We start from the raw sequence: 25,000 nt of genomic DNA on the forward strand, positions 1-25,000 counted from the left end.
AATTGCTGCAAAGAAACCACTTCTAAAGGACACCAATAAGAAGAAGAGACTTGCTTGGGCCAAGAAACACGAGCAATGGACATTAGACCGGTGGAAATCTGTCCTTTGGTCTGATGAGTCCAAATTTGAGATTTCTGGTTCCAAACGCTGTGTCTTTGTGAGACGCAGAGTAGGTGAACGGATGATCTCCGCATGTGTGGTTCCCACCGTGAATCATGGTGGAGGTGGTGTGATGGTGTGGGGGGGCTTTGCTGGTGATACTGTCTGTGATTTATTTAGAATTCAAGGCACACTGCAGCGATACGCCATCCCATCTGGTTTGCGCTTAGTGGGACTATCATTTGTTTTTCAACAGGACAATGACCCAACACACCTCCAGGCTGTGTAAGGACTATTTTACCAAGAAGGAGAGTGATGCAGCGCTGCATCAGATGACCTGGCCTCCACAATCACCTGACCTCAACCCAATTGAGAGGGTTTGGGATGAGTTGGACCGCAGAGTGAAGGAAAAGCAGCCAACTAGTGCTCAGCATATGTGGGAACTCCTTCAAGACTGTTGGAAAAGCATTCCAGGTGAAGCTGGTTGAGAGAATGCCAAGTGTGCAAAGCTGTCATCAAGGCAAAGGGTGGCTATTTGAAGACTCTCAAATATAAAATACATTTTGATTTGTTTAACACTTTTTTGGTTACTACATGATTCCATATGTGTTATTTCATAGTTTTGATGTCTTCACTATTATTCTACATTGCCGAAAATAGTAAAAATAAAGAAAAACCCTTGAATGAGTAGGTGTGTCCAAACTTTTGACTGGTACTGTATATAAACACACTATATATATATATATAAAAGTATGTGGACACCCCTTCAAATTAGTGGATTCGGCTATTTCAGCCACACCCGTATAGGTGTATAAAATCGAGCACACAGCCATGCAATCTCAATAGACAAACATTGGCAGTAGAATTGCCTTGCTGAAGAGCTCACTGACTTTCAACGTGGCACCATCATAGGATGCCACCTTTCCAACAAGTTAGTTCATCAAATTTCTGCCCTGCTAGAGCTGCCCCGGTCAACTGTAAGTGCTGTTATTGGAAACGTCTAGGAGCAACAGCGGCACAGCCGCGAAGTGGTAGGACACACAACCTCACAGAACGGGACCGCCGAGTGCTGAAGGGCGTAGCGCGTAAAAATCATCTGTCCTTAGTTGCAACACTCACTACCGAGTTCCAAACTGCCTCTGGAAGCAACGTCAGCACAATAACTGTTTGTCAGGAGCTTCATGAAATGGGTTTCCAGGGCCGAGCAGCCGCACACAAGCCTAAGATCCCCACGCGCAATGCCAAGCGTCGGTGTAAAGATCGCCGGCATTGGGACTCTGGAGAAGTGGAAACGCGTTCTCTGGAGTGATGAATCACGCTTCACCAACTGCCAGTCTGACGGAAGAATCTGGGTTTGGCGGATGCCAGGAGAAAGCTACCTGCCCGAATGCATATTGCCAACTGTAAAGTTTGGTGGAGCTCTAGCCTCTAGTAAGATGGCCTGACAGACATGGAAGCTGTTCATTGACATCAGCTCAGCCTTCAACCCCATAGTACTCTCCAAGCTCATCATTATGCTCGGGGCCCTGGGTCTGAACCCCGCCCTGTGCAACTGGGTCCTGGACTTCCTGACGGGCTGCCCCCAGATGGTGAAGGTAGGAAACGACACCTCCACTACACTGATCCTCAACAAAAGGGGCCCCTCCTGTACTCCCTGTTCACCCATGACTGCGTGGCCACGCATGCCTCCAACTCAATAATCAAGTTTGCAGAAGACACAACAGTAGTAGGCCTGATTACCAACAAAGACAAGACAGCCTACAGGGAGGAGGTGAGGGCCCTGGCGGAGTGGTGCCAGGAAAATAACCTCTCCCTCAACGTCAACAAAACGAAGGAGCTGATCATGGACGTCTGGAGACAGCAGAGGGAGCACGCCCCTATCCACAGCGACTGGACCGCAGTGGAGATGGTGAAAAGCTTCAAGTTCTTCGGCGTACACACATCACTGACAATCTGAAATGGTCCACCCACCCACCACAGTGTGGTGAAAAAGGCCTTCACCCAGTACCCTGCCATGAACTTAGTCACTGTCACTAGCCGGCTACCACCCGGTTACTCAACCCTGCACCTTAGAGGCTGCTGCCCTATGTACATAGACATGAAATCACTGGTCACTTTAATAATGGAACACTAGTCACTTTAATAATGTTTACATACTGTTTTACTCATTTCATATGAATATTCTGTATTCTCGTCAAGTCCATCCTATTCAGCTATTTCTCTATATATAGTACTCTATCCTACGTATTCTACAGATATACTAAATATTCTATCCACATACTGTCTATAATGTCTATACATCCCATCACATATATTTCTTTATACTCCGGACTCCGACATCCTAATATTTAGATATTTCTTCATTCCATTCTTCTACTTTTAGATCTGTGTGTATTGTTGTGAATTGTTAGATACCACTGCACTGCTGGAGTTAGGAACACAAGCGTTTCGCTACACCTGCAATAACATCTGCTAAATATGTGTATGCAACCAATACATTTGATTTGGAGGAGGAATAATGGTCTGGGGCTGTTTTTCATGGTTCGGGCTAGGCCCCTTAGTTCCAGTGAAGGGAAATCTTAACGCTACAGCATACAATGACATTCTAGACGATTATGTTCTTCCAACTTTGAGGCAACAGTTTGGTGAATGGCTCTTTCCTGTTTCAGCATGACAATGCCCCCGTGCACAAAGCGAGGCCAATACAGAAATGGTTTGTTGAGATCAGTTTGGAAGAACTTGACTGGCCTGCACAGAGCCCTGACCTCAACCCCATCGAACACCTTTGGGATGAATTGGAACACCGACTGCGAGGCAGGCCTAATCGCCCAACATCAGTGCCCCACCTCACTAATGCTCTTGTGGCTGAATGGAAGCAAGTCCCCCGCAGCAATGTTCCAACATCTAGTGGAAAGCCTTCCCAGAAGAGTGGAGGCTGTTATAGCAGCAAAGGGGGGACCAACTCCATATTAATGCCCATGATTTAAGAATGAGAGGTTCGACGATCAGGTGTCCACATACTTATGGTCATGTAGTGTATATAAATGTACCGGGGCCTCCCACTCCTCTTTCTATTCTGGTTAGAGCCAGTTTGCGCTGTTCTGCGAAGGGAGTAGTACACAGCGTTGTACGAGATCTTCAGTTTCTTGGCAATTTCTCACATAGAATAGCCTTCATTTCTCAGAACAAGAATAGACTGACGAGTTTCAGAAGAAAATTATTTGTTTCTGGCCATTTTGAGCCTGTAATCGAACCCACAATTGCTGATGCTCCAGATACTCAACTAGTCTCAAGAAGGCCAGTTTTATTGCTTCTTCAAACCAGCACAACATAATTGCAAAAGGGTTTTCTAATGATCAATTAGCCTTTTAAAATGATAAACTTGGATTAGCAAACACAACGTGCCATTGGAACACAGGACTGATGGTTGCTGATAATGGGCCTCTGTACGCCTATGTAGATATTCCATAAAAAATCAGCCGTTTCCAGCTACAATAGCCATTTACAACATTAACAATGTCTACACTGTATTTCTGATCAATTTGATTGCTTTTCTTTCGAAAACAAGGACATTTCTAAGTGACCCAAAATTTTGAACGGTAGTATATATATATATATATATATATACATATATATAGTATTTGTCAAGTATTTTCTATCCAATTTGCTGATTATAGGGGCGGCAGGTAGCTTGGTGGTTAAGAGCGTTGTGCCAGTAACCGAAAGGTCGCTGGTTCTAATCCCCGAGCCGACTAGGTGAAAAATCTGTCGATGTGCCCTTGAGCAAGGCACTTAACCCTAATTGCTCTGGATAAGAGCGTCTGCTAAATGACTAAAATGTTAATTACAGTGGGGAAAAAAAGTATTTAGTCAGCCACCAATTGTGCAAGTTCTCCCACTTAAAAAGATGAGAGAGGCCTGTAATTTTCATCATAGGTACACGTCAACTATGACAGACAAAATGAGAAAAAAAAATCCAGAAAATCACATTGTAGGATTTTTAATGAATTTATTTGCAAATTATGGTGGAAAATAAGTATTTGGTCAATAACAAAAGTTTCTCAATACTTTGTTATATACCCTTTGTTGGCAATGACACAGGTCAAACGTTTTCTGTATGTCTTCACAAGGTTTTCACACACTGTTGCTGGTATTTTGGCCCATTCCTCCATGCAGATCTCCTCTAGAGCAGTGATGTTTTGGGGCTGTCGCTGGGCAACACAGACTTTCAACTCCCTCCAAAGATTTTCTATGGGGTTGAGATCTGGAGACTGGCTAGGCCACTCCAGGACCTTGAAATGCTTCTTACGAAGCCACTCCTTCGTTGCCCGGGCGGTGTGTTTGGGATCATTGTCATGCTGAAAGACCCAGCCACGTTTCATCTTCAATGCCCTTGCTGATGGAAGGAGGTTTTCACTCAAAATCTCACGATACATGGCCCCATTCATTCTTTCCTTTACACGGATCAGTCGTCCTGGTCCCTTTGCAGAAAAACAGCCCCAAAGCATGATGTTTCCACCCCCATGCTTCACAGTAGGTATGGTGTTCTTTGGATGCAACTCAGCATTCTTTGTCCTCCAAACACGACGAGTTGAGTTTTTACCAAAAAGTTATATTTTGGTTTCATCTGACCATATGACATTCTCCCAATCCTCTTCTGGATCATCCAAATGCACTCTAGCAAACTTCAGATGGACCTGGACATGTACTGGCTTAAGCAGGGGGACACGTCTGCCACTGCAGGATTTGAGTCCCTGGCAGCGTAGTGTGTTACTGATGGTAGGCTTTGTTACTTTGGTCCCAGCTCTCTGCAGGTCATTCACTAGGTCCCCCGTGTGGTTCTGGGATTTTTGCTCACCGTTCTTGTGATCATTTTGACCCCACGGGGTGAGATCTTGCGTGGAGCCCCAGATCGAGGGAGATTATCAGTGGTCTTGTATGTCTTCCATTTCCTAATAATTGCTCCCACAGTTGATTTCTTCAAACCAAGCTGCTTACCTATTGCAGATTCAGTCTTCCCAGCCTGGTGCAGGTCTACAATTTTGTTTCTGGTGTCCGTTAACAGCTCTTTGGACTTGGCAATAGTGGAGTTTGGAGTGTGACTGTTTGAGGTTGTGGACAGGTGTCTTTTATACTGATAACAAGTTCAAACAGGTGCCATTAATACAGGCAATGAGTGGAGGACAGAGGAGCCTCTTAAAGAAGAAGTTACAGGTCTGTGAGAGCCAGAAATCTTGCTTGTTTGTAGGTGACCAAATACTTATTTTCCACCATCATTTGCAAATAAATTCATTAAAAATCCTACAATGTGATTTTCTGGATTTTGTTTTCTCAATTTGTCTGTCATAGTTGACGTGTACCTATGATGAAAATTACAGGCCTCTCTCATCTTTTTAAGTGGGAGAACTTGCACAATTGGTGGCTGACTAAATACTTTTTTTCCCCACTGTATATGATCCACCTTTATGTCTCATAATGACATAAAGAAATGAAAACTTCTGTAAATGAACACCAAAGATAATGGCAATAATAAGGAAATCTAATAATGTTTAAGGTAGACACACACACCCTCGGTATCATCAGAGTGCAACATTACCTGCCGTTCCATTACACTCTTCACATTGTTAGATGAGCAGAAAAGGGGGAAATCGAGGATGAAACCAAACCATGGAGGTTTTATTTTAGAATGGTAATTTTTTATGAGGAATAAATGCGATACACACACGCACAGACACACGCACACACACACACACACACACACACACACACACACACACACACACACACACAGCAAAACGCAGCAAACCAGATTACATTTCCTCATTCAGAAGTGTATGCAGTCATTAGAGCTTAAATGGAGTATCGAGTAACACAGAAAGAGAGAGTTATACAGACAGAGAGAAAGAGAGTGAAGAGAAAGAGAGAGAGGTAGAGCGAGAGAAAGATGGAGAGAAACATACTGAGAGAGACAGGGAGAAGGGGAGAGACAGAAACAGAGAGAGAGACATGGAGAGAGAGATAGAGATATATAGAGGTAGAGAGAGTAGAGAGAGAGAGTAGAGAGAGAGAGAGAGAGAGAGAGAGAGAGAGAGAGAGAGAGAGAGAGAGAAAAACAGAGAGAGAGAGAGAGACATGGAGAGAGAGATCGAGATATAGAGGGGTAGAGAGAGTAGAGAGAGAGAGAGAGAGAGAGAGAGAGAGAGAGAGAGAGAGAGAGAGAGAGAGAGAGAGAAACAGAGAGAGATATAGAGAGGTAGAGAGAGTAGAGAGAGAGAGAGAGAGAGAGACAGAAACAGAGAGCGAGAGAGAAAGATGGAGAGAGAGAGAGAGAGAGAGAGAGAGAGAGAGAGAGAGAGAGAGAGAGAGAGAGAGAGAGAGAGAGATGGAGAGAGAAGTTGGGGTTTGTCTCTTGTCTCTCTGACAGTCCCTGTAGTAAATCCCTGATGACAGTCCTAGATTGGAGATCACTGCTGTCTCTCTCCAGTGGGAATTAATTCAACCAAAACCCATTACGTTATTGGATCACTTTAAATGAGTCGACCCCCCAGTGATGGGTTTGGGGACAGCCAGGAAATTAACACCAGCCACCAACCAAATGCTGATAGATATAACATTTTTTTCAACGCAATCAATTTTTCTCAACCATTCAATAAATGTTGTTTTAACATGACAAAACATGTGCATGGGTCTTCTGTGATTTAAAATGTGAAAAAAACTGTCTGATACATGTTTGGAAGTGGCTGGTAAAAATTGGGCTGCGGCTAATGGACCAAAAAGTTAATTTCCCACCCTGGGGACAGCCTTTGGGCGAAAAATGCTTCCTACATATGTGCAGATTTACACACACTCGCACGTATGCACGTCATATATCGTACATACCCAATCATACACAGACAGACAGAAAGATGAACGGACGGAACGGACGGACAGACAAGAGACAAGCAGACAGAAAGCTACTAACCAACCCTCTGATACATCATGACGGGTCACATCACTAACCAACCCTCTCATACATCATGACGGGTCACATCACTAACCAACCCTCTCATACATCATGACGGGTCACATCACTAACCAACAGTCTAATCAAGGGAGAGTAGGGCATCTGTGTGTGTGTGTGTGTGTGGGGGGGGTTTCATCAGTGGAGCGGTGGTGTTCAGAGCACACATGCACACACACACACACACACACACACACACACACACACACACACACACGGCGGCAGTAACAGAGCAGATGGGTTGGGGTGATTTCATGTCCCCACCGGCGCCGTGACCAACTGTGCTGCAACGCCATTGGACAAGGATCATATAACAGACGGCCTATCAGAGGCCTCTGAGGATAGAACTACAGCTAAACAGGTGTGAAGAAGATGGGAGGAGAAGAGGAGTGAGGAAAGAGGAGAGGAATGAGAGAAGAGAGGAGGATGTTTATTTACTTTCCCATTTGCACATCATTACAACACATTTTAGTCATTTAGCAGACACTCTTATCCAGAGCGACTTACAGTTAGTGAATACATATATTTTTTTTTATACTGGCCCCCCGTGGGAATCGAACCCACAACCCTGGCATTGCAAATGCCATGCTCTAGCAACTGAGCTACATCCCTGCCGGCCATTCCCTCCCCTACCCTGGACCAATTGTGCGCCGCCCATGAGTCCCGGTCGCGGCCGGCTACGACAGAGCCTGGATTCGAACCAGGATCTCTAGTGGCACAGTTAGCACTGCGATGCAGTGCCTTAGACCACTGCGCCACTCAGGAACTCTAACACTGTACATAGACATAATATGACACTTGATGCAACCAGTCAGGATGCTCTCGATGGTGCAGCTGGAGAACTTTTTGAGAATCTGGGGACCCATGCCAAATCTTTTCAGTATCCTGGGGGGGAATTGGCTTTGTCGTGCCCTCTTCACAACTGTCTTGGTGTGTTTGGACCATGATAGTTTGTTGGTGATGTGGACACCAAGGAACTTGAAACTCTCGACTCGCTCCACTACAGCCCCGTCGATGTGAATGGGGGCGTGCTGACGTTGAGGGAGAGGTTGTTGTCCTGGCACCACACTGCCAGGTCTCTGACCTCCTCCCTATTGGCTGTCTCATCGTTGTCGGTGATCAGGCCTACCACCGTTGTGTTGTCGGCAAACTTAATGATGGTGTTGGAGTCATGTGCCGCCACAGGGAGTACAGGAGGGGACTGAGCACGCACCCCTGAGGGGCCCCCGTGTTGAGGATCAGCGTGGCAGATGTGTTGTTGCCTACCCTTACCACCTGGGGGCGGCCCGTCAGGAAGTTCAGGATCCAGTTGCAGAGGGAGGTGTTTAGTCCCAGGGTCCTTAGCTTAGTGATGAGCTTTGTGGGCACTATGGTGTTGAACGCTGAGCTGTAGTCAATTTACAGCATTCTCACATAGGTGTTACTTTTGTCCAGGTGTGAAAGGGCAGTGTGGAGTGCGATTGAGATTGTGTCATCTGTGGATCTGTTGGGGTGGTATGCGAAGTCTAGGGTTTCCGGAATGACGGTATTGATGTGAGCCATGACCAGCCTTTCAAAGCACTTCATGGCTACCGACGTGAGTGCTACGGGGTGGTAGTCATTTACCTTCGCTTTCTTGTGCACAGGGACTATGGTGGTCTGCTTGAAACATGTAGGTTATTGAAGACACTTGCCAGTTGGTCCGCGCATGCTCTGAGTACACGTCCTGGTAATCCGTCTGGCCCAGCGCCCTTGTGAATGTTGACCTGTTTAAAGGTCCTACTCACATCGGCTACGGAGAGCGTGATCACACAGTCGTCCGGACAGCTGGTGCTCTCATGCATGCTTCAGTGTTGCTTGCCTCGAAGCGAGCATAAAAGGTATTTAGCCCGTCTGGTAGTCTCGCGTCACTGGGCAGCTCGCGGCTGGATTTCCCTTTGTAGTCCGTAATAGTTTGCAAGCCCTGCCACATCCGACGAGAGTCAGAGCCGGTGTAGTAGGATTCAATCTTAGTCCTTTATTGACGCTTTGCCTGTTTGATGGTTCGTCGGAGGGCATAGCGGGATTTCTTATAAGCGTCCGGATTAGTGTCACGCTCCTTGAAAGCGGCAGCTCTAGCCTTTAGCTCAGTGCGGATGTTGCCTGTAATCCATGGCTTCTGGTTGGGATATGTACGTACGGTCACTGTGGGGACGACGTCGTCGATGCACTTATTGATGAAGCCGGTGACTGAGGTGGTAAACTCTTCAATGCCATTGGATGAATCCCAGAACATATTCCAGTCTGTGCTAGCAAAACAGTCCTGTAGCGTAGCATCCGTGTCATCTGACCACTTCTTTATTGACCGAGTCACTGGTGCTTCCTGCTTTAGTTTTTGCTTGTAAGCAGGAATCAGGAGGATATAATTATGGTCAGAATTGCCAAATGGAGGGCGAGGGAGAGCTTTGTACGCGTCTCTTTGTGTGGAGTAAAGTTGGTCTAGAGTTTTTTTCCTCTGGTTGCACGTGACATGCTGGTAGAAATGAGTTTGCCTGTATTAAAAGTCCCCGGCCACTAGGAGCGCCGCTTCTGGATGAGCATTTTCTTGTTTGCTTATGGCCGTATACAGTTCATTGAGTGGGGTCTTAGTGCCAGCATCGGTTTGTGTGGGTAAATAGACGGCTATGAAGAATATAGATGAAAAGTCTCTTGGTAAATAGTGTGGTCTACAGCTTATCATGAGATACTCTACCTCAGGCGAGCAATACCTTGAGACTTCCTTAATATTAGACATCGCGCACCAGCTGTTATTGACAAATAGACACACTCGCAGAAGAATTCTCACAAGGCAGCCTAATCTCCGCCCCCCTGTATTTCCTTATTTTCTCATGCGAATGACGGGGATTTGGGCCTTGTCAGGGAGCAACATTAAATCCTTCGCATCCGACTCATTAAAGAAAACATTGTCGTCCAGTTCGAGGTGAGTAATCGCTGTTCTGATATCCAGAAGCTCTTTTCGGTCATAAGAGACAGTAGCATCAACATTATGTACACAATAAGTTATAAACGGCAGCCATCCCCTCTGGCGCCATTCTGTGTGTGTGTGTGTGTGTGTGTGTGTGTGTGTGTGTGTGTGTGTGTGACTGTGTGTGTGTGTGTGTACTTGAGATAGTAAATGAGATCCATATTCTCTATTTATTCTGTGTACCCAAGACTCTAAAGTCTCCACAAAAGAGCCACTCAATAACAAGTTACACCACTCCTCTCTACTGTAAGGACAGTTATACCACTCCTATCTACTGTAAGGACAGTTACACCACTCCTATCTACTGTAAGGACAGTTACACCACTCCTATCTACTGTAAGGACAGTTACACCACTCCTATCTACTGTAAGGACAGTTACACCACTCCTATCTACTGTAAGGACAGTTACACCACTCCTATCTACTGTAAGGACAGTTACACCACTCCTATCTACTGTAAGGACAGTTACACCACTCCTATTTACAGTAAGGACAGTTACACCACTCCTATCTACTGTAAGGACAGTTACACCACTCCTATCTACTGTAAGGACAGTTACACCACTCCTCTCTACTGTAAGGACAGTTACACCACTCCTATCTACTGTAAGGACAGTTACACCACTCCTATCTACTGTAAGGACAGTTACACCACTCCTATCTACAGTAAGGACAGTTACACCACTCCTATCTACAGTAAGGACAGTTACACCACTCCTATCTACTGTAAGGACAGTTATACCACTCCTATCTACTGTAAGGACAGTTACACCACTCCTATCTACTGTAAGGACAGTTACACCACTCCTATCTACTGTAAGGACAGTTACACCACTCCTATCTACTGTAAGGACAGTTACACCACTCCTATCTACTGTAAGGACAGTTACACCACTCCTATCTACAGTAAGGACAGTTACACCACTCCTCTCTACTGTAAGGACAGTTACACCACTCCTATCTACTGTAAGGACAGTTACACCACTCCTATCTACTGTAAGGACAGTTACACCACTCCTATCTACAGTAAGGACAGTTACACCACTCCTATCTACTGTAAGGACAGTTACACCACTCCTATCTACTGTAAGGACAGTTACACCACTCCTATCTACTGTAAGGAGAGACAGCTTTTACTCTGATGAACATCACTCAGTCTGCCAGTTCTGTCTTTCTGTGTTCTGTCTGTGTTCTGTCTGTCTGCCTGTTCTGTCTGCCTGCATGTCTGTCTGTCTGCTTGTCTGTCTGTCTGTCTGCCTGTCTGTCTGTCTGTTTGTTTGTTCTGTCTGTCTGTCTGTCTGTCTGTCTGTCTGTCTGTCTGTCTGTCTGTCTGTCTGTCTGTCTGTCTGCCAGTTCTGTCTGTCTGTCTGTCTGCCTGCCTGCCTGCCTGCCTGCCTGCCTGCCTGCCTGCCTGCCTGCCTGCCTGCCTGCCTGCCTGCCTGCTTGTCTGTCTGCCTGTCTGCTTGCTTGTTCTGTCTGTCTGTCTGTCTGTCTGTCTGTCTGTCTGTCTGTTTGCTTGTTCTGTCTGTCTGTCTGTCTGTCTGTCTGCCTGGTGGCGTGGTATCCGTCTAGTATCTTTACTCTCCTGCTACAGATGCAGTCAGCAGTAACAGTAGTCAGCCAGTCAATCAGTCACTCGCCTCAACTCCTCCACCATAATGAACACCATCAATCAGTTTCCTCACAATGATCTGGAGAGAGAGAGGGGGAGGGGGAAGGGAGAAAGGGGAGAGGATAGGGTGGGGGGGAGGCAGAGAGAGATAGAGAGTGTAGAGATGGAAAGAGAGGGGAGAGAGAGAAAGAGGGAGATAGAGAGCAGCTAACTGGCAGGGACACAGCTCACTAAGTACAGCAGCAACTTACCAAACGGCCCTATGGTACAGTAGAGCTGTACGGAACAGTAGAGCCTGAAACATATAGGCCTCGTCTCAAATAGAACCCTACTCCTCACATAGTGCCCTACTGTTGGTCAGAGCCACATAGACATGTAGTATGAAGGAATTGTGTGTCATTTGAGATTCACACATTAGGCACAGTCCCTACTGACGTAGCACTAAGTAATGGAATAGGCTGTACTTTCAGACAGTCAGTAGTGTACTCACCCTGCCTACTTCCACCAGGTTGGTGACCATGACAATAGCAGCAGTGTTCTCCTGCCACACCATCCTCCAGAAGTCAAACACTGTCTCCTGCATCGGACCTGGTGGGGAGGGGTGAGAGATGGAGAGAGAGAGAGAGAGAGAGCGAGGGAGAGAGAGATGGAGAGCGAGAGGAAGTAAGAGAGAGTGAGAGAGAGAGAGATGGAGAGAGAGAGGAAGTAAGAGAGAGAGAGAGATGGAGAGAGAGAGAGAGAGAGAGAGAGAGAGAGAGAGAGAGAGAGAGAGAGAGAGAGAGAGAGAGAGAGAGAGAGAGAGAGAGAGAGAGAGAGAGAGAGAGAGAGAGATGGAGAGAGAGATGGAGAGAGAGAGAGATGGAGAGAGAGATGGAGAGAGAGAGATGGAGAGAGAGAGAGGGAGAGGGAGAGAGAAAGATGGAGAGAGAGAGAGAGAGTGAGAGAGAGAGATGGAGAGAGAGAGCGAGAGATGGAGAGAGAGAGAGATGGAGAGTGAGAGAGAAAGATGGAGAGTGAGAGAGAGAGAGATGGAGAGAGAGAGAGAGAGAGAGAGATGGAGAGAGAGAGTGAGAGAGAGAGAGATATGAGAGAGAGAGAGAGAGAGATGGAGAGATGGAGAGAGAGAGTGAGAGAGAGAGAGAGAGAGAGATGGAGAGAGAGAGAGAGAGAGAGAGAGAGAGAGAGAGAGAGAGAGAGAGAGAGAGAGAGAGAGAGATGGAGAGCCTGTTTATATGTGTCAAAACATATTTTTTTCATTGAACCTTTATTTAAATTAAATACATTCGGTACATGCTTGGTAAACAACAGGTGTAGACTAACAGTGAAATGCTTACTGACGGGCCCTTCCCAACAATGCAGAGAGAAAGAAAATACAGAAATAGAACAATTATAACCAGAGGAATAGATACACGATGAGTAATGATAATTTATACACAGGATACCAGTACTGAGTCGATGTGCAGGGGTACGAGGTCATTGAGGTAGATATGTACATATAGGTAGGGGTAAAGTGACTAGGCAACAGGATAGATAATAAACAGTAGCAGCAGCGTATGTGATGAGTCAAAAAGGGTCAATGCAGATAGTCCGGGTAGCTATTTGGTTAATTCTTTAACTAAATATTTAGCAATCTTATGGCTTGGGGGTAGAAGCTGTTCAGGGTCCTGTTGGTTCCAGACTTGGTGCATCGGTACCGCTTGTTGTGCGGTAGCAGAGAGAACAGTCTATGACTTGGGTGGCTGGAGTCTTTGACAATTTTATGGCCTTCCTCTGACACAGCCTGGTATAAAGGTCCTGGATGACAGGGAGATCGGCCCCAGTGATGTACTGGGCCGTACGCACTACCCACAGAGCCTTGCTGTCGGAGGCCAAGCAGTCACCATACCAGGCGGTGATGCAACCAGTCAGGATGCTCTCGATGGTGCAGCTGTAGAACTTTTTGAACACATGAGGGCCCATGCAAAAACTTTTCAGCCTCCTGAGGGGGAAGAGGTGTTGTCGTGCCCTCTTCACGACCGTGTTGGTGTGTTTCAACCAATCACCAGGTGCTACCCTGTCACACCATAAGGCCTGTTCATATGTGTCACAACCAATCACTGGGCAGCCATCCAACCCATCCCCTATTTAAAACTTCACTGAGCAATAATTGCAAATTGATAGGAATTCAATTATGAATCTAGTTAATTCAAATTAATATTGTTTTTAATCAACCGCCTACTGGATGAAACGTACTTCTGACAAATTAATTAGAGGAAAGTAAATCCCTGTGCATCCTCCCGCATAGTTAATATGTATTACCTGGAGGTCCACACACACACACACACACACACACACACACACACACACACACACACACACACAGAGAAGTGCAGCAGTAGCAGCTGGTTAATGACAGTTTTATGATCAGTAGACCCACAACGCTTAGTCCCCTGTGTGAGTGTGAGTGTGTGAGTGTGTGTGTGTGCTTGGCAAACTTGGTTAAAACTCTCTATCCTTCTCTCTGTTGATTCACTCATGATGTGAGTCTGTACTCTCTTCTAAGTCTCCTCAAGTCTCTTTCCTTCTCTCTCCTGTAAGGCAGGAAGCTTGGGCCCCAGTGATGTACTGGGCTGTACGCACTACCCTCTGTAGCGCCTTTGCGGTCGGATGCCGAGCAGTCGACGTACCAGGCGGTGATGCAGCCAGTCAAGATGCTCTCAATGGAGCAGCTGTAGAACTTTGAGGATCTGAGGGCACATGCCAAATCTTTTAAGCCTCCTGATGGGGAAGAGGCGCTGTCGTGCCCTCTTCACAACTGTCTTGGTGTGCTTGGACCATGTTAGTTTGTTGGTGATGTGGACACTGAGGAACTTGAAGCTCTCAACCCGCTCCACTACAGCCCTGTCGATGTGGATGGGGGCGTGCTCAGCCCTCCGTTTCCTGTAGTCCACGATCTGTTCCTTTTGTCTTGCTGATGTTGATGGAGAGGTTGTAGTCCTGGCACCACACTGCCAGGTCTCTGACCTCCTCCCTATTGGCTGTCTCATCGTCACCGGTGATCAGGCCTACCACCGTCGTATCGTCGGCAAAACTTAATGACGGTGTTGGAGTCGTGCGTCGGCCACGTAGTCGTGGGTGAACAGGGAGTACAGGAGGGGACTAAGCACACACCCTTGAGGGGCCCCCCGTGTTGAAGATCAGCGTGGCGGATGTGTTGTTGCCTATCCTCACCACCTGGGGGCGGTCTGTTTAAAACATGTAGGTATTACAGACTGGGACAGGGAGAGTTTGAAAATGTCAGTGAAGACACTTGCCAGCTGGTCAGCGCATGCTCTGAGTACACGTCCTGGTAATCCGTCTGAACCTGTGGCCTTGTGAATGTTGACCTGTTTAAAGGTCTTACTCACATCGGCTACGGAGAGAGCGTGATCACAAGTTGTCCAGAACAGCTGGTACTCTCATACATGGTTCAGTGTTGCTTGCCTTGAAGCGAGCATAGAATGCATTTAGATTGTCTGGTAGGCTTGTGTCCCTTTGTAGTCCGTGATAGTTTGCAAGCCCTGCCACATCCGACGAGAGTCAGAGCCGGTGTAGTAGGATTCAATCTTAGTCCTGTATTGACGCTTTGCCTGTTTGATGGTTCGTCGGAGGGCATAGCGGGATTTCTTATATGCGTCCGGGTTAGAGACCCGCTCCTTGAAAGCGGCAGCTCTAGCCTTTAGCTCAGTGCGGATGTTGCCTGTAATCCATGGCTTCTGGTTGGGATATATATGTACGGTCACTGTGGGGACGTTGTCGTCGATGCACTTATTAATGAAGCCGGTGACTGATGTGGTAAACTCCTCAATGCCATCGGATGAATCCTGGAACATATTCCAGTCTGAACCAGTCCTGTAGTTTAGCATCCCCATCATCTGACCACTTCTGTATTGAGCGCGTCACTGGTACTTCCTGTTTGAGTTTTTGCTTGTAGTTATGGTCAGATTTGACAAATGGAAGGCGAGGGAGAGCTTTGTATGCGTTTATGTGTGTGGAGATGATCTAGAGTTTTTTTTTTGCCTCTAGTTGCACAGGTGAAATAAGGTATAACAGATTTCAGTTTTCAGTTTTGATTAATCCAGAAGTGGCCACTAGGAGCGCCACTTCTGGATTAGCATTGTTTGCTCATTTGTATTTGTATTTATTATGGATCCCCATTCAGCAGCTGCTCTTCCCGGGGTCCAGCAAAATTAAGGCAGTTATACAATTTTAAAAACATTACAATACATTCATAACAGATTTCACAACATATTAAGTGTGTGCCCTCAGGCCCCTACTCTACTACCACATATCTATAACACAATATCCTGGAATAGAGTTCCATGTAGTCATGGCTCTATGTAGTACTGTGCGCCTCCCATAGTCTGTTCTTGACTTGGGGATTGTGAAGAGACCTCTGGTGGCATGTCTTGTGGGGTATGCATGGGTGTCCGAGCTGTGTGCCAGTAGTTCAAACAGACAGCTCGGTGCATTCAACATGTCAATCCCTCTCACAAATACAAGTAGTGATGATGTCAATCTCTCCTCCACTTTGAGCCAGGAGAGATTGACATGCATATTATTTTTAGCGCTCTGTGTACATCCAAGGGCCAGCCATGCTGCCCTGTTCTGAGCCTATTGCAATTTTCCTAAGTCCCTCTTTGTGGCACCTGACCACACGACTGAACAGTAGTCCAGGTGCGACAAAACTAAGGCCTGTAGGACCTGCCTTGTTGATAGCGCTGTTAAGAATGCAAAGTAGCACTTTATTATAGACAGACTTTTCCCCATCCTAGCTACTGTTGTATCAATATGTTTTGACCATGACAGTTTACAATCCAGGGTTACTCCAAGCAATTTAGTCTCCTCAACTTGCTCAATTTCCAGATTATTCATTTACAAGATTAATTTGAGGTTTAGGGTTTAGTAAATGGTTTGTCCCAAATACACTGCGTATTGTTTTTGAAATATTTAGGACTAACTTATTCCTTGCCACCCATTCTGAAACTAACTGCAGCTCTTTGTTAAGTGTTGCTGTCATTTCAATCGCTGTGGTAGCTGACCTGTATAGTGTTGAGTCATCCGCATACATAATGTATGCACACATGACTGTAAGTCGCTTTGGGTAAAAGCGTCTGCTAAATGGCATATTATATTATATTATTTTATTATTTAGACACACTGGCTTTACTCAAAGCCAGTGGCATGTCGTTAGTAAAGATTGAAAAAAGTAAGGGGCCTAGACAGCTGCCCTGGGGAATTCCTGATTCTGCCTGGATTTTGTTGGAGAGGCTTCCATTAAAGAACACCCTCTGTGTTCTGTTAGACAGGTAACTCTTTATCCACAATATAGCAGGGGGTGTAAAGCCATAACACATACGTTTTTCCAGCAACAGACTATGATCGATAATGTGAAAAGTCTAACAAAACAGCCCCCACAATCTTTTTATCATAAATTTCTCTCAGCCAATCATCAGTCACTTGTGTCAGTGCTGTGCTTGTTGAATGTCCTTCACTATAAGCGTGCTGAAAGTATGTTGTCAATTTGTTTACCGTAAAATAGCATTTTATCTGGTCAAACACACATTTTTCAAAAAGTTTACTAAGGGTTGGTAACAGGCTGATTGGTCAGCTATTTGAGCCAGTTAAGGTGGCTTTGCTATTCTTAGGTAGGGGAATAACTTTAGCTTCTCTCCAGGCCTGAGGGCACACACTTTCTAGTATGCTTACAATTTTTTTTGGCCCTATACAGCTCGTTGAGAGCAGTCTTAGTGCCAGCATCAGTTTGGGGTGGTTAATAGACAGCTACGAAAAATATATCTTGGTAAATAGTACGGTCTACAGCTTATCATGAGATATAGCCCCTGGTTCACCCCAGATTTGACTGCCCTTGACCAGCACAAAAACATCCTGTGGCGTACTGCATTAGCATCGAACAGCCCCCGCGATATGCAACTTTTCAGGGAAGTCAAGAACCAATATACACAATCAGTTAGGAAAGCGAAGGCTAACTTTTTCAAACATAAATTTGCATCCTGTAGCACTAACTCCAAAAAGTTTTGGGACACTGTAAAGTCCATGGAGAATAAGAGCACCTCCTCCCAGCTGCCCACTGCACTGAGGCTAGGAAACACTATCACCACCGATAAATCTACAATAATCGAGAATTTCAACAAGCATTTTGCTACGGCTGGCCATGCTTTCCACCTGGCTACCCCTACCCCGGCCACCAGCTCTGCACCCTCCGCTGCAACTTGCCCACGCCCCCCCCCCCCCGCTTCTCCTTCACCCAACTTCAGATAGCTGATGTTCTGAAAGAGCTGCAAAATCTGGACCCCTACAAATCAGCTGGGCTAGACAATCTGGACCCTTTCTTTCTAAAATTAGCCACCAAAATTGTCGCAACCCCTATCACCAGCCTGTTCAACCTCTCTTTCGTATCGTCTGGGATCCCCAGAGATTGGAAAGCTGTCGCGGTCATCCCCCTCTTCAAAGGGGGTGACACTCTAGATCCAAACTGTTACAGACCTATATCCATCCTGCCCTGCCTTTCGAAAGTATTTGAAAGTCAAGTTAACAAACAGATCACCGACCATTTCGAATCCCACCGTACCTTCTCTGCTATGCAATCTGGTTTCCGAGCTGGTCATGGGTGTACCTCAGCCACGCTCAAGGTCCTAAACGATATAATAACCGCGATCGATAAAAGACAGTACTGTGCAGCCGTCTTCATCGACCTGGCCAAGGCTTTTGACTCTGTCAATCACCGCATTCTTATTGGCAGACTAAATAGCCTTGGTTTCTCAAATGACTGCCTCGCCTGGTTCACCAACTACTTCTCAGATAGAGTTCAATGTGTCAAATCGGAGGGCCTGTTGTCTGGACCTCTGGCAGTCTCTATGGGGGTGCCACAGGGTTCAATTCTCGGGAAGACTCTATTCTCTGTGTATATCAATGATGTAGCTCTTGCTGCTGGTGACTTTCAGATCCACCTCTACGCAGACGACACCATTTTGTATACATCTGGCCCTTCATTGGACACTGTGTTAACAAACCTCCAAATGAGCTTCAATGCCATACAACACTCCTACCGTGGCCTCTAACTGCTCTGCAACGCTAGTAAAACTAAATGCATGCTCTTCAATCAAACGCTGCTTGCACCCGCCTGCCCGACTAGAATCACTACTCTCGGCGGGTCTGACTTAGAATATGTGGACAACTACAAATACCTAGGTGTCTGGTTAGACCGTAAACTCTCCTTCCAGACTCACATTAAGCATCTCCAATCCAAAGTTAAATCTAGAATCGGCTTCCCTATTTCGCAACAAAGCCTCCTTCACTCATGCTGCTAAACATGCCCTCGTAAAACTGACTATCCTACCGATCCTTGACTTCAGCGATGTCATTTACAAAATAGCCTCCAACACTCTACTCAGCAAATTGGATGTAGTCTATCACAGTGCCATCCGTTTTGTCACCAAAGCCCCATATACTACCCACCATTGTGACCTGTACGCTCGTTGGCTGGCCCTCACTACATATTCGTCGCCAAACCCACTGGCTCCAGGTCATCTATAAATCACTTCTAGGCAAATCCCCGCCTTATCTTAGCTCATTGGTCACCATAGCAACACCCACCCGTAGTATGCGTTCCAGCAGGTATATCTCATTGGTCATCCCCAAAGCCAACACCTCCTTTGGTCGCCATTCCTTCCAGTTCTCTGCTGCAAATGACTGGAACGAACTGCAAAAATCTCTGAAGCTGGAGACACTTATCTCCCTCACTATCTTTAAGCATCAGTTGTCAGAGCAGCTTACCGATCACTGCACATGTACACAGCCCATCTGTAATTAGCCCACCCAACTACCTCATCCCCATATTGTTATTTACATTGTTATTTATTTTGCTCATTTGCACCCCAGTATCTCTATTTGCACATCATCTTCTGCACATCTATCACTCCAGTGTTAATACTAAATTATAATTGTAATTATTTTGCACTATGGCCTATTTATTGCCTTACCTCCATAACTTACTGCATTTCCACACACTGTATATATATTTTCTATTGTGTTATTGACTGTACGTTTTGTTTATTCCATATGTAACTCTGTGTTGTTGTTGTTTTTATCGCACTGCTTTGCTTTATCTTGGCCAGGTCGCAGTTGTAAATGAGAACTTGTTCTCAACTGGCTCACCTGGTTAAATAAAGGTGAAAAAAAAATATATATATAAATAAAATTAGATATAACACAGGTGAGCAGAACCACGAGACTTCCTTAATATCAGAGATCGTGCACTAGCTGTTGTTTAAAAAAAATACACACACCTCCCCCTTTGACTTCCTGTCTCCCCAAACTGGTTCCCCTCCCACTCCTCTCCTCCAGTCTCTCTCTCTCTCTCTGAGAGACTTCCTGTGTCCCCAAACTGGTTCCCCTCCCACTCCTCTCCTCCAGTCTCTCTCTATCTCTGAGAGACTTCCTGTGTCCCCAAACTGGTTCCCCTCCCACTCCTCTCCTCCAGTCTCTCTCTATCTCTGAGAGACTTCATGTGTCCCTAAACTGGTTCCCCTCAATCTCCTCTCATCCAGTCTCTCTCTCTCTCTGAGAGACTTCCTGTCTCCCCAAACTGGTTCCCCTCAATCTCCTCTCATCCAGTCTCGCTCTCTCTCTGAGAGACTTCCTGTCTCCCCAAACTGGTTCCCCTCAAACTCATCTCCTCCAGCCTCTCTCTCTCTCTGAGAGACTTCCTGTCTCCCCAAACTGGTTCCCTTCAAACTCCTCTCCTCCAGCCTCTCTCTCTCTCTGAGAGACTTCCTGTCTCCCCAAACTGGTTCCCCTCAATCTCCTCTCATCCAGTCTCTCTCTCTCTCTGAGAGACTTCCTGTCTCCCCAAACTGGTTCCCCTCCCACTCCTCTCCTCCAGTCTCTCTCTCTCTGAGAGACTTCCTGTGTCCCCAAACTGGTTCCCCTCAAACTCATCTCCTCCAGTCTCTCTCTCTCTCTGAGAGACTTCCTGTGTCCCCAAACTGGTTCCCCTCAAACTCATCTCCTCCAGTCTCTCTCTCTCTCTCTCTGAGAGACTTCCTGTCTCCCCAAACTGGTTCCCTTCAAACTCCTCTGCTCCAGTCTCTCTCTCTCTGAGAGACTTCCCTTGTCCCCAAACTGGTTTCCTTCAAACTCCTCTCCTCCAGACTCTCTCTCTCTCTGAGAGACTTCCTGTCTCCCCAAACTGGTTCCCCTCCCACTCCTCTCATCCAGTCTCTCTCCTCCTCCCTCTCTCTCTGAAAGACTCTCTGTCTCCCCAAACTGGTTCCCATCCTACTCCTCTCCCTCCCACTCCCGTCCCAGCGGGATCGTTCTGACTATTCAGAAGTGTGGGAGCGGTACTCTGAGCTAAGCGGGACATCTGGTGTGTAGGTTTTCTCTGGTTTGTGTGTGTCTCACTAACACAATATCACACAGTATTACAGTATATGCTAAATTATCCAATGGGGGCCTATTGCCAAGTGAGAGATGAAGCCAAATTTGTTAGATAAAGTGTCTAGTGTTACTGTTACTGCAGGTTATAACACCTCGTTATAGGGGACACCGATCCCTTAGAGGTTAAAATAAGAACTCTCAGATTCTCCATTAAAAGAAGAACTCTCAGATTCTCCATTAAAAGAAGAACTCTCAGATTCTCCATTAAAAGAAGAACTCTCAGATTTTCCATTAAAAGAAGAACTCTCAGATTCTCCATTTAAAGAAGAACTCTCAGATTCTCCATTAAAAGAAGCACTCTCAGATTCTCCATTTAAAGAAGAACTCTCAGATTCTCCATTAAAAGAAGAACTCTCAGATTCTCCATTTAAAGAAGAACTCTCAGATTCTCCATTAAAAGAAGAACTATCAGATTCTCCATTTAAAGAAGAACTCTCAGATTCTCAATTAAAAGAAGCACTCTCAGATTCTCCATTTAAAGAAGAACTCTCAGATTCTCCATTAAAAGAAGAACTCTCAGATTCTCCATTTAAAGAAGAACTCTCAGATTCTCCATTAAAAGAAGAACTATCAGATTCTCCATTTAAAGAAGAACTCTCAGATTCTCCATTAAAAGAAGAACTCTCAGATTCTCCATTAAAAGAAGAACTATCAGATTCTCCATTAAACAGGCCTTTTAGTCTAGCACTAAGAAGAAGAAGAATAGCTTTGTTTGTATAGTGCTGTTCAATACAAGTAACAAAGTGCTTCACATCATCAAATAATAATAAAACACAAGTACTAACAAAGAAACAAAGACAGGAGGAAGGAGGAATTTAAAAAAAGATAGCTAAATTAAATCGTACATTGAAATCATAAATTAAAAGCATCTTTATAAAAGTGTGTCTTCAGCAGATACTGAAAAAGAGGCACTGAGTCTGCAAGCCTGATGTCCTCTGGCAGACCATTCCAAAGTCTAGGGTCCATAATGGCAAGCCTGATGTCCTCTGGCAGACCATTCCAAAGTCTAGGGTCCCTAATGGTCTCAACCTAGACTTTGGAATGGACAACAATGCCCTACCAGAGGATCTCAGGGCAGGTTGACCTATATTGTTGAGTCTTGTCCTGGAGGTAGAACTGAGCGATTGCCTCTTAGATAGACCAGCTGCAAAGTCAAAATTGGTTATATATTGTACAAATTCATGAAAACAAAAATGTTCTTAATTTAATTTAAGATTAGGGTTAGGCATTCGGGTTAGCAGTGTGGTTAAGGTTAGGGTTAAGTTTAGGTTTAAATCATATTTTATGACTTTGTGCTAGCTAGTGACCATTCTGTAGAGCTGCCTCCAGAACAAGATTCATGATGAAAAACAATAACTTGCAATCTCAGGCTGCGTCCTGGCTCGTAAGGAGATGAAAGATCTGAGATATAGGATGGGGCATTTTAAAATGTATCTAAAAGTGACTGGTAGCCAGTGTAGAGAAGCTAAAATAGGTGTGATATGGTTACATTTCCTGGTGCCTGTTAAAAGCCGAGCTGCAGCATTTTAAACTAACTGTAGGCGATGGTGTGATTTCTGACTGAGACAGGTATGTTTCTGACTGACACAGGTATGTTTCTGACTGACACAGGTATGTTTCTGACTGACACGGGTATGTTTCTGACTGACACGGGTATGTTTCTGACTGACACAGGTATGTTTCTGACTGACACGGGTATGTTTCTGACTGACACAGGTATGTTTCTGACTGACACAGGTATGTTTCTGACTGAGACAGGTATGTTTCTGACTGACACGGGTATGTTTCTGACTGACACGGGTATGTTTCTGACTGACACAGGTATGTTTCTGACTGACACGGGTATGTTTCTGACTGACACAGGTATGTTTCTGACTGACACAGGTATGTTTCTGACTGAGACAGGTATGTTTCTGACTGACACGGGTATGTTTCTGACTGAGACAGGTATGTTTCTGACTGACACAGGTATGTTTCTGACTGACACGGGTATGTTTCTGACTGACACAGGTATGCAAAGAGTTACAGTAATCTAGGCGTGAGGAAATAAAAACATGTATAACTTTCTCCAGATCAGTGACTGAAATAAAGTTAGTTATATTTCTTAGACGATAAAAGCAGGATTGGACAACCCTCCTTTACGTGCAGCTCGAGGTTCAGGTCAACGGTCAAAGAAGACCGTGACCTGACCTGAACCTCGAGCTGCATGGTTTCTGGCCGTAGGTGTCACGATCGTTGATGAACGGGTCAGACCAAGGCGCAGCGTGATATGCAAACATGTTTTGTTACACGAATAAACACACGACAAAACAATAAACGAAACGACACGTGAAGTCCTAAGGTACAAACCTTATACAGAACAAGATCCCACAACCCACTAGTGCCAATAGGCCGCCTAAGTATGGTCCCCAATCAGAGACAACGAGCGACAGCTGCCTCTGATTGGGAACCCCACCGGCCAACATAGATCTAGACATACTAGACTTATAACAAAGACCTACACCACATAGAAAATACACACCCTGACTCAACAAATAAGAGTCCCCAGAGTCAGGGCGTGACAGTAGGCTTTACATTGGTGGACAAAATGACCAAGATTATTTACAATCTGGGTTCTAGCAATGTGGGGGCCAAATAAAACAACCTCTGATTCTTATCATTAAGCTGGAGAAAAATGTCAGATATCCAACATTTGATGTCAGCAAGACAGTTGTGAAGGTTAGCTACGCTAGCTTGGTCACAGGGTCTGAAGGTTAGCTACGCTAGCTTGGTCACTGGGTCTGAAGGTTAGCTACGCTAGCTTGGTCACTGGGTCTGAAGGTTAGCTACGCTAGCTTGGTCACTGGGTCTGAAGTTTAGCTACGCTAGCTTGGTCACTGGGTCTGAAGGTTAGCTACGCTAGCTTGGTCACTGGGTCTGAAGGTTAGCAACGCTAGCTTGGTCACTGGTTCTGAAGGTCAGCTATGCTAGCTTGGTCACTGGGTCTGAAGGTTAGCTACGCTAGCTTGGTCACTGGGTCTGAAGGTTAGCTACGCTAGCTTGGTCACTGGGTCTGAAGGTTAGCTACGCTAGCTTGGTCACTGGGTCTGAAGGTTAGCTACGTTAGCTTGGTCACTGGGTCTGAAGGTTAGCTATGCTGGCTTGGTCACTGGGTCTGAAGGTTAGCTACGCTAGCTTGGTCACTGGGTCTGAAGGTTAGCTACGCTAGCTTGGTCACTGGGTCTGAAGGTTAGCTACGCTAGCTTGGTCACTGGGTCTGATTGGTAAATAGAGCTGCGTGTCTTCCACATATCAGTGAAACGGAATGTTATGATTGCAGATGATGTCACTAAGGGGAAGCATATACAGGGGAAAAAGGATGGGGCCCAGAATTTACCCCTGAGGGACACCATAGTGAATAGGTTCTGGGGACGATACTTAAACACCCATGCCCATGAGAAACGTCTGCCACGTTGATATGACCTGAACCATTCGAGGGCAATGCCGGAGATTCCCACCCACCCACCTCTCAGTGAGGAGGGGTCTAGAGAGAGGTTTTAAGGAGAGGTTGGAACAAAGCAGTTTTAAAATAGGCTGGAAAGGAACCAGAGGTCAGGGAGCAATCGAGGTTTGAGGAGATACTGCAGTAGAGAAGAGCAGCTCCTGGAAAACCACTTCCAGCTGTCACACACTCAGTTAAGGGACTACACACACACACACACACCGTTATTCTCCTGTGAAGTAGTGGGGGACAGCTATAGTATTCCTCTAGACGGCGTGCCATAAAACTTCTGAACAACACTGAGCCTGCCACACATTAAAATGTACACGGAGCCGGCAGTCAGCA

At 45.8% G+C, this 25,000-nt stretch overlaps 1 protein-coding gene across 1 annotated transcript in view; it reads right to left on the reverse strand.

Moving 5' to 3' along the window:
* LOC121580570 (receptor-type tyrosine-protein phosphatase mu-like) overlaps nt 1-25,000 on the reverse strand; it is a gene marked incomplete at its 3' end in the record, with an annotated part of 542,380 nt that overhangs the window by 23,272 nt on the left and 494,108 nt on the right. Inside the window, exon 26 of the mRNA XM_045213497.1 lies at nt 12,185-12,282. Within this exon, the coding sequence (XP_045069432.1) occupies nt 12,185-12,282 (98 nt within the window). The remainder of the gene's footprint in view (nt 1-12,184; nt 12,283-25,000) is intronic.

The sequence above is a fragment of the Coregonus clupeaformis genome, unplaced genomic scaffold (genome assembly GCF_020615455.1).
Source record: "Coregonus clupeaformis isolate EN_2021a unplaced genomic scaffold, ASM2061545v1 scaf0116, whole genome shotgun sequence".
Classification (NCBI taxonomy): Eukaryota; Metazoa; Chordata; class Actinopteri; order Salmoniformes; family Salmonidae; genus Coregonus; species Coregonus clupeaformis.